The following is a 14,088-nucleotide window of genomic DNA, read 5'->3' on the forward strand; positions in this document are numbered from 1 at the left end:
TCTGCAGAGGCCAAACACTACTGCTTTGTTTAGAGTGGGAATTCCAGCACAGAGATCCAGTTTCCGAGAGTAAACCAGTTCTTTTCAAGACAGACTGCCCATTTTACAAGTGAGGGAGACGGAAGTATCCTTGGAAATCATGCGTGGCAAGTTATAGTGAGATGTACTCCTCCATGGCCTTCAGAACATTCAGGTGTGGTATTCCCTACTCTCTGCCATCAAGGGGCACAAAGAGCTTACTTTTCAGCAACAGGATTATAAAGATGCTTACTTAGAAGAGAAATGGGATTTTTAATGGTTCCAAGATGCCCACTGTTAAGCATTTCTTCACCCACCTGTCATAAATTTGCACAGTGTTCTTACTACAGAATTCATACTGAATTTGAATTTTCTTGTTGGTTTGTTTCAGGTTTTTTTCCAATAAAGTAACGGACAGACACTAAATTACCCTAATTATTTTGTTTTTCTTAAAACTGAGCTCTAAACCCAATTCACCATCTGCCTAAAACCTTTCCAAGGGAGAGAAGGAAGAAAAAAAAAAAAAAATCCATTTGTACCTGTTTCTTCCAGCCATGCCGCTTTATATTTCCTTTGTTTGGTATTGAAAGCCAACCTTCAAGTCTTGATTCTGTTATTTTTTTTAAAAAAAGCATATTGAATAATTTTATGTATTTGCAATAATAAAGCAGAATAGCACAAAAGCAAACTATTACTAGAAAGGAAGATGTACTACATGCAGTAATAGGCAATTACCTATTCAGCAAAGCAGAATAAAAAGCACAGCTAAATACAATGAAGATATAAGCATTTACTCATGCTTCATCACAAGCTAACATTTGATTATACAGTTACTGCAAAATAAAGTGAAGCTGTTTTCCTTGAGGCCAACATCTAACACTGTAAATAGTTTGCAAAGAGCCAGGCACAGACTTTGCTTTGAAAGTGCGTTACAGTTTAAATGGAGGATGATTAAGAGATTTTCAATATAAACATAATTTAACATTCAGAGGGGCTATATGAAAATACTCAGCAGGAGATGCAGCAAGTAAAACAAACCAGATCCATATTTTCCAAGGGAAACAAAAAAAAGGAGAGCGCACAAGAGCAAGCAAAGCTACATGGGTGTCCCATTACTCACAGAAGATAAGCATAGGAGATAAATAAATAAGGAATGCAGGAAGGATCAACTAGATATAAAGAATAGAAGACAAGCATTTTATTAAATTTTCAGTGGACAATTTTCCAAAGTGTAATGTAATAATGTATTTTCCTACCATGAAACTACTGATATAATTTAACAATGGTACAAAGAAGCATCACAAGAAAATTAGCATTCTGCCTAATATGAATCACAGATTTTAAAAAAGCCCTCCAGCTAACTGATACTGTTGATAGATATTTTTAAAACTATGAAGCCAGGTAATAGCAGTGTGAAGCTATCCTGATTCCACTGATCTGAAATGACATGGTAAAAAGTCTCACATTTTGTGTATGTGAGAATGAAGTAATCAAAATTGCACTTCATAACTATGAATTTATTTCACAATTGAGAAAAATTTTGTAAATTTAAATGACCGTAAAAAATGTGATTTGTAAAAAAAATCGTCAGAGTACAGAAATATAGCCAATAGCTAATGTATGCATTCATTTCAATAAATTTAATTAACAGCACTGAAAAATTCAAAAACATTTAAGTTAAAATTTGCTGAAACATTCTTCACAAATATTTATGTAAGGAGCTACTGGTCCCTTTTATCCTTCAGGGATAACTATGTGAGGTGTATCCCACCAAGCCCTGAAGATACATCCAAACATATAAAAGATCTTGTCCATACACTTTGTTACATAAAATTACAGCGAGACTGACAGCCTAGCCTTGTACAAGGCATTAAAATTAGGCATAAAAAAGCCCTCTCCCACACTAGCCTTACAGCATATAATATTTAGAAGTGGACTACACTTAAAAAATATAGAATCATTTCCTAACATTCCTCCACACAGAATAAACTTCAAAATATTGGGGGACCACTGAACTATTGAAATTCTGATTGGAAGAAAGGAATGTTAGCAGAACTCATTCCAGTAAAAAACCTTCCTGGAAACACGAAGGAACTTGGCATTTCGCTGCCTCTCATATCTGCATAAGAATTGTGGGGGGTGGGGTTTCCCCCCCACCCCACCCCCCCCCCAACCCCTGGCCAATTCTTGATATTCAGTAGCTTTGAAAAAGGAATTCTATTTCCTTCATGTCTACAGGCATCACAGATAGTGCTTGCCCTATTTTGAATATTTTGATTAGTTTTTACATCAAGAGAATCTTCTTCCGCTTTTAGAAATATCCTAAAACTCAAGTCCTCCATTGCAAAAAAAGTGATTAATTGCTATTAACATAGTACGAACAACTGCAATTCAAAAGGAATATAGTAAGGACAACTATATGCAAGGTCCTCCAAATGCAAGGTCCTGCACATGGGGTGGGGCAATCCCAAGCACAGACACAGGCTGGGCAATGAGTGGACTGAGAGCAGCCCTGTGGAAAAGAACTTGGGGGTGTTGGTTGATGAGAAACTCAGTATGACCCAGCAATGTGCTTTTGCAGCCCAGAAAGCCAGACGTATCCTGGCCTGCGCCAAAGGAAGTGTCAAGGGAGGTGATTCTCCCCTTCTACTCCATGCTCATGAAACCCCATCTGGAGTACTGTGGCCAGCTCTGGGGCCCTCAGCACAGGAAAGACATGGACCTGCTTGAGTAGGTCCAGAGGAGGCCCACAAAGATCATCAGGGGGCAGGAGCACCTCCCTTATGAGGACAGGCTGAGAGAGTTCGGGTTGTTCAGCCTGGAGAAGAGAAAGCTCCAAGGAGACCTTATAGCGGCCTTCCAGTACTTAAAGGGGGCCTACAGGAAAGATGGGGAGGGACTCTTCATCAGAGAGTGTAGGGATAGGATGAGGGGTAATGGTTTTAAACTGAAAGAGAGTAGATTTAGATTAGGTATAAGGAAGAAATTCTTCACTATGAGGGTGGTGAGGCACTGGAACAGGTTGCCCAGAGAAGCTGTGGATGCCCCCTCCCTGGCAGTGTTCAAGGCCAGGTTGGACGGGGCTTTGAGCAACCTGGTCTAGTGGAAGGTGTCCCTGCCCATGGCAGGGGGTTGGAACTAGATGATCTTTCAGGTCCCTTCCAACCCAAACCGTTCTGTGATTCTGTGACTGATTCAAAAGGAATAAGCATGCACTTGTGGAAAATGTGGTATATGAAAATCTGGAAAGATCCAATAATGATAAACTGTAAAAGATGCAGCAGGTACTATGCTGCTTATAGGGACAGTGTGAGTAGTTTTTTCTAAGTCATTTCTATTACAGCACGTTCTGAAAGAAATTTCAAAGGAAGTAAAAAGTGGATGAGCTATTACAAATAAATTGTTTGACATTCTTTTCTGTCCACTATAAATCTATTTTAGTGAGCAAATTCTATTTGCATGAGAGATGATTTCTGAGCCGTGAATAACATCTTGCAGTTGAAAATAACAGTTTCTGAATGTACTCCTTTTCAACAAAGCTAACATTTGTCTGGAACCAAATGTACTCTTGAAAGGGTAGATGAGCCCTTTCATTCCAACCTTGCCACAAAGGTTTGTCTCAAGTAATATTTATAGTGCATTTTAATTTCCCTTGACAGAGTTAGCTAGCACAACTGCAAATGCTCATCTGGCGATTTCACAAATATTTGATCCAAAAGAATAATATTTATGAGTGTTCCGATTAAGCAATTAAGAAAATATGGGGTATCCAGACTACGAAAAAGAATCTTCCATTCCTGTCTTAAAAACAGGCTCACAACTATTGCCTGACAACTTGCCTGTATTTTGGAAAGAATCCCAGAATAGATACTTTGCATTTCCAATCCAGAAAATCCAAGATAGGCCTCAAAAATACCCGATGGCTAGCTGGACCCAAACAGAATATAAAGAAAGAATTCCATGAAGGCTACAGATCTTACAATTATCTCTGAATATATATTAAAATGTGGATTTGCATTCTAAACTTCTTCATGGTTAGTATCCATATTGCCAGGATTCATCATGATCTAGTACGATAAATGTGAGTTCTAACAGTAAATCTTCAATAAAATCACACAAGACAACCATGACTGTACTGACTCATGAAGCAGTTTTGTTGTTTTAGAGCTAATATAGGCACCTTCATGAGCAGTAAAGCATCTCTTTCCAATATTCAAGAATTCTTACTCCTCACACTCTTCCATAGTAACCAAAAACCTGAAGATGCCACTGTGCTAATTCTTTCCAGTCCGTCCTTCCCATTTGAGTCTCTCCTTCCTCAGACTGTCTTGTTGTAATTTCATGTGGACCTCAACAAGGATTGCTGGCTGGATCTTGCTTTGAGGTTTATTCAGGTGATGGGTACTTGTAGGTATTTGAGAAAGCTGTATCTGTGTCCCATATTCCAAAAAAAAAGTTGGCTTAAATGGTCCACATTTACTATTCCATCCTATCTTTGTATAAAAGATGATTTATAACATACAGTGTAAAATATTATGTGCTGCAGTTAAACCTGTAGGACAGCTCAATTCTTAAATTATCTTGCCAATCAGATGAAAAGAATTAATTCACAATAGGTTAAGGGCCCTATAACAGGAAAAAACCCTTAAGTTCCTCATTATGTTTTGTCTTGACAAAGAACTCTGTTTACAATCATATAAGTATTACAACTTCCTAAGTCTAGCCAGGAGGAAGAGGCATTCCAAACGCATCATTAAAAAGCAAGTATTTCAGCTGTTTCAGCAAGGACTCTACATCAACTGAGACATGAGGTGCTATCTGAATCAATAATCAGGAGTCAGACTTACAAAAAATGCCTATAACTGAACACAAGGAAGACTTTCCTCCACATCATGATCTTTCCCATCTGGTGAAGCAAAAGCCTGAGAACAGCCTGGACTGTCTAAACGAGCCAATACCTACCTTGGGAGAGTGTAAATTGCCCTGGGAGCTACCAGAACTTGAGGGGGTATTTAGTTCAACGACAGAGAGGAACCACCTCCAAGTGAGATGCAGCTATAAGGTGTGTTACCATGGGATTTCTCTGTATCTACCTCCAAACACAGAAAATTTTCCCTTATTTCTGAGTATTAGGAATTCATTTTACTATTACCTTGAGTTTACTTAAAGACTGCAAAGCCTTCTGACCCCAAAATTTTACAAGATGCTCTTCCTGTAAGTTATGAATTCTACTCTTGTAGCCTCTCCGGTGGCTGGTAACCTAAGCTCTCTGATCAGACAAGACACTACCCCATAGCCTGAACCTCTCTGCCATGCAGGAGGACAGCGGAAAATGCCCGAGACACAGGGGTCTCAGGAATTCTGTCAACATTACTATCACGGCATTTCATAACAAGTTTTTTCTCAATTAAATCAGAGACTGCCCATCACCAGAATTGAGACCATGGAATCATTCTTTTAATACATGTTTAGATTATTTTTTGTTTTCATTTTTTCCCTAGTGATGTTTTTACTGTGACAGAAAACTGAATAAATCATGCTATAATTACTTATTTAGTAATTCTACCGCTTATTTGCCTTAAATATTTTTTAAGGAATGTCTTTGCCTTAAGAACAGATGCATCAGCTAGAGAATCCTATTGACTATTCATCAGACCCACCTCTTAGACAAGATGCTATTCAAGGTGCTCTGATGTCTGTGTTTGGGCTATACAAGTGATAGGAACTTAGCACAGTTGAAGACAAACAATTTCATACAACTGAATTGTAGCAAATGAACTGCTGTGGTATGCCACCTTCTGTTTTGAAGACTAATTACTTGGTTTGCAGAAAAGTAACTACATGCTGGATAATTTCCTCTTTCTGTGGCACGGGTTATTTCTACTTTGAAGACAGGCTTTTTTTCCCCCTCCTTATGATGATAGTGCACTCATTTTCTGCCCTCTGCTTGGCTCCTTGACAAACGTGTGAAATCTGACTACACCAATGTCACTTAATCTTTTAATTACCTATATGGCTTCTTACTCAGATCTTGATCAACTCAGAGCCTCACTCAAAAAAAAAAAGCAGCATGTAGGAACATGATCTAAATCTAGAGAAGTCCTAATAATATGTATTAGAGGTCCTACCTGTATGACACAGGAGCACCAGCAGCACAACTGCAGTTAAAAAATCAGAGACGTGTAGAGAAAAGCACAAAAAAGAAGAGAAGTGAAAGGCGAGTAAAAAAGAAATAGAGGGGTCATGAGTATAGAAGACGAATACCACAAAAACTTCAAGTAATTGTGATGTTGTAATTAACAATGGAAGAGTTACAGCTGATTTGAAAAGGTCTTGGACATACCAAAATCTCTGCCCCAAAATTGAAGTGGCAGGTCATACAGCCAGAAGCCTGACTACACACATCTCCACAAGTAAAACTGAAAATAACGTACCTTAATGAGGCAGACAAAGAAAGAGCTTACTCCTACAGTCTTTCCAAGATCTAAGAGACAACAGGGTCATATTGACAAACTATTGCCCTTAAGAAAAAAAACAGGGAAAGTGCCTATGCCCAGATGGGGGCACTGGATGTTTTCAGTGTAATACACAACAGTCATTATGCTGAAAATGGCTGAGGAGGAAAGTGAGGAAGTTCAAAACTATCCTTTTATCTAGTTGCTTTCTTGCAGAAAAAAAATTAAGCTCTCAATTTACAGGAGTTCAGAAATTTTCAGTGAAAAAATTATGAACTACAGTGTTCTTCATTTAGGAGACACTGTCAAACATAAAGCTTGATTCCAAATAGTAATTTGAAGGGGAATTTTTTTAATAAGTAAAACTCCCGCTAATTTCTTTTTTACCACAATTAAATGGAATACACTGAGAATCAGTATCTAAGAGAAAAAATCCTGAGAAATACTGACAGTTCAGAAATATCAGAGTTCCTAGCAGGTGACAGCTAAGAAAAAAAAAGTTCCTTTGCCAATCTAGTAGCAATTAAGAATTCCCAATACTGAGTTTTGATGGAAGTTTGGCCCAGAAGATGTTTTCAAAAGAAGTAAAATAGACATTTATTTTACAAGATGGCAATTGCCTGAGGGTTTTACAGATCAGACTTCAGAGGGCAAAAGGCTTCTTGAACAGAATGGAAGTTATGAAAGAAAAGACTATCATCTGAATGAAAAGCTGTTCTAGAACAGAATTAATTTAAATATTAGCTAAAAAAGAAAATCTAAAAATATATTAGGGGAAGACAGGACACAAAAGCAGAGACAGAAAGTACTAACTAAATAAAAACATATACTAAGTCTTGTAACCTAGCTGAAATTTCATTGACTTCAAGACCCCTGGAAAAACTTTACAATGGGGCAATCTGAGCAGCACGAAGTGCATTAACAGGAAAAGAGACACCTAACATGATTCTATTTACTTTTACCTGATCACCCCTCCACTGAAGTCTTAAAATACCCAAAACAGAATTCTATTTTTTATGTTTGAATGTATTTTTCTATAATAAAAATCAGACTGTAAATCTGTAAAACAAGCATGTTAAGACAAGCATTTATTAAGAATTTCATGATGAATTATAAAAATTACTGAACTATACAAAAAATAAACCTAGCTCCATCATATGGAGGTTGTTAAGCACAGCTTGTTACCACTAAATGTTTTTTCCTGTATCTAGAGACACAGGAGTGGATCTCACAAAAGTACTGATTACACTTTTCAATCATTGGGGAGGGTGAAATCACTAACCAGTGTAACAGTAGGTCTCAAAATACAGTGCCTGGAGCTGACACTACATGGAAATAGCACACTACACTGTATTATTTGTTCTTCTTTTAATCTGCTAAATCAGAGTACCATAAAACCATAAATGCATTATGGAAATTCCTACAGTCATTTTTCCCATGGGCAATTATTGCCTTGTCACAAAGGTGCTACATGACTGTGAATAAGAATAAACAAGGTAAAGACAATTTTGCATTCAAGATCTAAAATACAATCATGATGTTGTGGAAGTGCTGGCCCTGTATTCTGTTCACTGGACACTGCACTTTTATTCACGATATGTGAACAGTAGCAAATGTAAGGATATTTTTTCCACGGAAGTGGATAAAGATGCTAATGCCAAGCCATACAGTGGGAGGAGTGATATGAGAAGAAATTAAGAAGTATAAGCAGATAAACTATGAAATAAAAGCAAAAAAAAAAAAGGAAGTGGAGATGTGATATAGAAAGAGTCAGCCAGAAGACTTTAAAAGGCAGTAACTTGTTTGAAACAATAGCTTCCAAAACTGTATGTATACACAAAATCAAGTGGTTCAAACATGCTTTTCTCTTACCTGAAAGATTTCCATCTGTTTCATCTGGCTGGAGACTAGCAACACTGGTAGAATCCATTCCTTGCTGGAGGTCCAAAATTTTCCTTCGAAGTTGTTCTATGTCACTCTCTTTACTATCCAGCTGCATCTGGAGCTCATTCCTGTATGTAGATTCTTCTGCCAGTTGCTGTATTTATATATACACGTGCATAGTTACTTTGATATCAAGAATATCGCAGCGAAATATTCTAAAAACAAAACTCATTACAATTTTTTTAAATATCTCTAGATAATTTTGACAGCATTAGCATAAATTATTATAGAAGTGTTTGTTCAGCCTTGGAAAAAAATATCAAAGATCCAGCAATGCATTCAAGTACAAAACAGTGATTAATCCATTAAATTACCATTTGTTTTGAAAAGGAGACCACCTACCAGTGAAATAAACTGCACAGATAGTATGCTACACAGTATTCAGATTTTTAGTCTTCATAATATATCAGTAACTTCCACAGTTAAGAATTTAGAAAGGGGAAATGAATGACAAGCACAGCTGCACACTTGTCAAGTTCTCTGCCTCACTAAAATTCTGTAGCCTAGAACATCTGAAACAGAACTTGTTGTTTTTTCAAGTAAACTAGGAGCTATACATTTTTCCTGCAGAGACAATTCCACAATGTGACCAAAAAAAAATTAAGATTATTTTACCGCTTGCATTTCATTGAGCTCCTTCTGGTATTTCACTACCATCTGATTAAATTTCTCTTTTTCTTGATTAAGCTCTAATTGGAGCTTTCGATTTTCCTTCTCTTTCTTCCTCAAATCTTGCATGTTAGCTTTCTTTCTGTCTATTTTAAAATCCTTCCGATTCATTATCTCAGCCAGTTTGTTGACAGCCTGTTGTGAAAGAGAAAAGAAAACCAGTAAGAAAAATTATATACGCAAGCATGTTTCACACAAACGTTCCAAGTTCCTCTAATTACAGGATTTAAATAAAAAAAAACCTTCATCAGCATAAATGGCCCTTAATGCACGATAGAAGTAATACTGAAAAGTACACAGCATCAAAATTTTTTCTTTCAACTGTAAATATCAACAATGCATGTTATATGTCATGGTTAATATAAATTAATCTCAAAGGAACTAAAGAGTTAGTTGCACAAAAAGCAAACTGAAGAGATATCTGATATGCAAAGTGATTATTGTTATTAAATTGCATAAAGAGTTATACCTGTGTCTTCAGAGTTCTTTCAGTGTTAATACTCTTCTCATAATGCATTCTAATATTATTGATTTCCTCCTCTTTTTTCGTTTTGTATTCTGTTAAAATAATATTCAGCTTTGAGGGATTTTAGGACAAGGTAAATATTTCTAAGCTTAACCACCTCTACAATTGCGTAACTTTTTTTTTTACTCATGTCACTTAATGTGCAAAATACAGTTTGCAGTGTAAAGGTTACCAGTTTAGTGCTTCTTTAATGACAGAAAGTTACCAGAAGGATATATGACAAAGGCACCAAAATGAAATACTAAAGCCAACATATGTATTTTTGTTTCCTGGCGATGACTGTTTGTTGCCCCACTTCCTTTGTGTTTGCACTACCAAAAGCATTTCTGCAGTACCAAAAATTAAGTCAGTCCCCACACAGAAAATGAGACTGATATGACTGGATTCACATTCAGTAGAGATTCTCAAGTCAGGCATAAAGAAAACATGGGGGAAAAGGGTTTCTTTAAACAAGGAATGACTGTTACATTCCCCCCCACCCCTCTCTCACACACCAGTTACTCAATTCTACCAGTCTTTTCTATCAGTCTGCTCATTTGTTCCCAAAGTTTCTGGAAGTATACATTTCACTGATAAGGATTTCTCCATCAAAACTACAAACAGTTAAAGAACAATTTTCAAGTATTTGAAAGTAATAAACTCCATAAACTAAAAAATACTGACAACTGCTTGCTCACCCAATCCCGACTATTATGGAAATGCAGAACTAAAGGAAAATATTTTAGTATGCCTTCCTGCCTACACAGTGTTTGCAACAACACTGGCAACACAATCAATAAGGCCTTTACTCTCATAGTCAACAGATAGTAAAGCACGCATTCCAATTTTATAATGCTTAGTCAAATGCAAAACCATGGGAGTAAACTGAATAAAGTAACATCCCATATAGTTAGAATGTGTGTAAATAGAATGCTACTCCACTGATACGCATGAGATCACAACTTAGATCCTGAATCTAAGTGAGATCTTAAGGAAATTGAAATACTGATACTGATCTACTGTAAATACTGGAGATAGAAACAAAAACTTTAATAAATACATTGTGTGTAATAAGAAATGAGTGAAATACTTTTCCTTAACTTCCATACACACAAGGGCATGGCTGGGAGAAGCGGGTTAGACAGACAATATATGGATGAGCTGTACTGGACAGGCATTCCTGACTATGCCTCCAGGAACTTGGCATTAACTTGTTTTAAAACAAGTGAAGAAGCAGTGTGAGCAGAAACTCACTTTTTCTTACCTGCTACAGCTGAGGTTTTAATTGTTTTCAACAATAAAGGCAGTGCATAGAAATAGAAGCAATACAGTAGAAGGAGTGGCAATTTAGAATCATAGAACAGTTTGAGTTGAAAGGGACCTTTAAAGGTCATCTAAGTCCAACTCCCCTGCAATAAGGAGGGACATCTTCAACTAGATTCAACTAGATCAGGTTGCTCAGAGCCCCATTCAACCTGGCCTTGAACACTGCCAGGGAGGGGGCATCTACCACCTCTCTGGGCAACCTGTTCCAGTGTTTCACCACCCTCATTGTAAAAAATTTCTTCTTTACATCTAGTCTGAATCTGACCTCTTTTAATTTAAAACCATTACCCCTCATTCTATCACTACACTCCCTGATAAAAGAGTTCCTCCCCATCTTTCCTGTAGGCCCCCTTTAAGTACTGGAAAGCTGAAATAAGGTCTCCCCGGAGCCTTCTCTTCTCTAGGCTGAACAGCCCCAACTCTCTCAGCCTGTCTTCATAAGGGAGGTGTTCCAGCCCTCTGATCATCTTTGTGGCCTCCTCTGGACTCACTCCAACAGGTCCATGTCTTTCTTGTACTGTGGACCCTGGAGCTGGACACAGTACTCCAGGTGGGGTTTCATGAGCATGGAGTAGAAGGGGAGAATCACCTCCCTCAACCTGCCAGCCACACTTCTCTTGACACAGCCCCGAATACTTTTTGGGCTGCAAGCACACACTGCCACCTCATGTCCAGCTTTTTCATCCACCAGCACCCCCAAGTCCTTCTCAGCAGCGCTGCTCTTCATCTGTTCCTTCTCCAGTCTGTACTGATATTGGGGATTGCCATGACCCATGTGCAGGACCTTGCACTCAGTCTTGTTGAACCTCATGAGGTTCACACAGGCCCACTTCTTGAGCTTGTCCAGGTCCTTCCAGATGCCATACCATCCCTCAGGAGTGGCAACAACACCAAGCTATGTGGTGTGGTTTGCAAACTTGCTGAGGGTGCACTCAATCCCACTGTCTCTGTCACTGATGAAGGTATTAAGCAGCGCTGGTCCCAATGCGGACCCCTGAGGGACACCACTTGTCACCGATACCCATCTGGACATCAAGCCATTGACCACTTCCCTCTGGATGAGACCATCCAACCTATTCCACATCCATCAAACATCCATCAAATCCATCTCTCTCTGATTTACAGAGGATGTTCTGGGGGACAATGTCAAAGGCCTTACAGAAGTCCAGACAGATGACATCTGTAGCTCGTCCCTTGCCCACTGATGCAGTCACTCCATCAGAGAAGGCCACTAGGTTGGTCAGGCAGGACCTGCCCTTGGTGAAGATGTGCTGGCTGTCTCGAACCACCTCCCTGTCCTCCATGTGCCTTAGCACAGCTCCTAGGAGGATCTGTTCCATCACCTTCCCAGGCACAGAGGTGAGGCTGAGAGGTCAGTAGTTCCGAGGGTCCTCCTTTCTACCCTTTCTAAAAATGGATGCAACTTACATGAAAGATATATTTTCAAAATTAAAACAATGACTTGTATTATTTTTCATCAAGCCCAAAACAATAGGGAAGATAAATAGCAATGTCTTCTCTCATTTTCCATTTTGCCACATATGCTTCAAAGTCAATTGTGCTTCATAACAGATGAATTAAAACTCCAAACATGACATACCTTCCTCCTGTTTCTTAATTTTTTCACTGATCTCTGAATTTTCCTTTGTTATTAAATCAACATCTTTGGTTAATGTGTTATTAGTTTCTTCCAGCTAAATGAAAACAAACACATTTTTAAATAAAAAACTTGCCATAAATTCTAAAAATATTTATAATACTATTATTTTAAATACCCTTAAATCTATAACAGCCATTTACTTGGAATGCCTTCCTCAGATTATATACAAAAAAATCTGCTTACTTTTCAAACCTGAGTTTTTAAAAAATGGTACTTTTCTTCTAAGCTGTCTTGATTTACCAGAAGGCTGAAAATAAACCTGTCCCAGAAAGAATTTTTTTTTCTTAAATGATCTTTGCAGAACTGACAACACTGTAGTATATAATTAAAAACTCAATTTAAGCAAAATTAGACTGTCAGTTATCAAATGTGTCAATTTTCAGTTAATTTGTAGTACTTTGGAAGTAGTAGTACCTAGAGGCCTGATGCCCTGAATCCAGACAGAAAAGCAGCTGATAGATGACAACTCCAGCATTCAAGGCTAGAGCAGATTCACAGCATCTGCTGCTAAATAGTTGTCATATACCATAAAAAGAGGTATAAGCATAAAATTAAAACTACATTTGGTCTAAGTCAAAGCATACATAGGAAAATATGTACATAGGTTCGCAAAAAAAAATGGAAAGGGGAACCATTACACTTTGAATATGTTAGCTGCCACAGTCAGGATCACTTTGCTAACCACTTAACAAATACGTATTAAAAACCAGACATAACTGCATTCCTGAAAAAAGGTTTTGTTTGAAGCCTATAAAAATGGTTGTGTATTGAACTGTCTGACAAAATTAACAGAATGTTTGAAACCAACAACATATTGGCAAGAAGGTATTCCTTCAATGCCACAGAGAGACGGTCTTCTGAATGCTTCTTAAGGAACAGTGGCATTCTGGAGATTTCAAGCTTATAAAACAAAACATGTGTAACAAACACTACTTCCACTATCTTTACACAGAGATGTAATATCCACGGTAGTGCTAACAGAAAGCTTTGAGCAGCTGATACAGGTTCAGTTACACCTAGAGTTTTACTGAAGTTTTACACCCCCAGGATTCTTAAGAATATCTGCACAGCTGATGCTAAATGGGAGAAAACAATAATGATAAAATAACTATGCTATATATGGCTTGTTATTTGAAACTCCTCAGTTAAGTATTAGTATCAGGTTGATAAATGTCTTAAGAGCTACGCTATAAAGTATCTTCAAAAATTACAGTTTGAGGTTTGGGTTGCTTCTGTTGGGTTTTTTTTAACAGTTTACCAGTAGGAAGAAACTCAAGACTTTGAAGTATTTTTTTAAAAAGACTAAGTTATTTTGTAATAAGAGTCTCTAATACACACCTCCACAAATTGACAAGATTTAAATAATAGATTGGGCAATTAAAAGAGGTAATTACAAAAGGCTTAACTGAATTACAGACATTCACTTGATTTTCATTCTGGCTTCACCTCAGATTCATCAAGTCTGCATTTCTTTGGCAGTTCACATGATGGGATTTAAATATTTAAGGTTC

The 14,088-nt window shown here is 37.6% G+C and overlaps 1 protein-coding gene across 2 annotated transcripts in view; it reads right to left on the bottom strand.

Annotated features, from left to right (window-relative positions):
• ROCK1 (Rho associated coiled-coil containing protein kinase 1) overlaps window positions 1-14,088 on the bottom strand; it is a 94,681-nt gene that overhangs the window by 14,254 nt on the left and 66,339 nt on the right. Inside the window, exons 24-29 of one of the 2 annotated variants that reach the window (XR_012630254.1) lie at window positions 12,518-12,611; window positions 9,556-9,644; window positions 9,033-9,221; window positions 8,346-8,511; window positions 1,139-1,187; window positions 558-628 (exon numbers count right to left, since the gene is read on the bottom strand). Coding sequence is in view for 1 of the 2 variants with exons in the window: in XM_074879199.1 (XP_074735300.1) it covers window positions 558-628; window positions 8,346-8,511; window positions 9,033-9,221; window positions 9,556-9,644; window positions 12,518-12,611 (609 nt within the window). In the remaining variant the exon portion in view is untranslated. The remainder of the gene's footprint in view (window positions 1-557; window positions 629-1,138; window positions 1,188-8,345; window positions 8,512-9,032; window positions 9,222-9,555; window positions 9,645-12,517; window positions 12,612-14,088) is intronic. The other variant, XM_074879199.1, reaches the window with a different exon arrangement.

Source organism: Strix uralensis, chromosome 1, assembly GCF_047716275.1.
Source record: "Strix uralensis isolate ZFMK-TIS-50842 chromosome 1, bStrUra1, whole genome shotgun sequence".
Taxonomy (NCBI): domain Eukaryota; kingdom Metazoa; phylum Chordata; class Aves; order Strigiformes; family Strigidae; genus Strix; species Strix uralensis.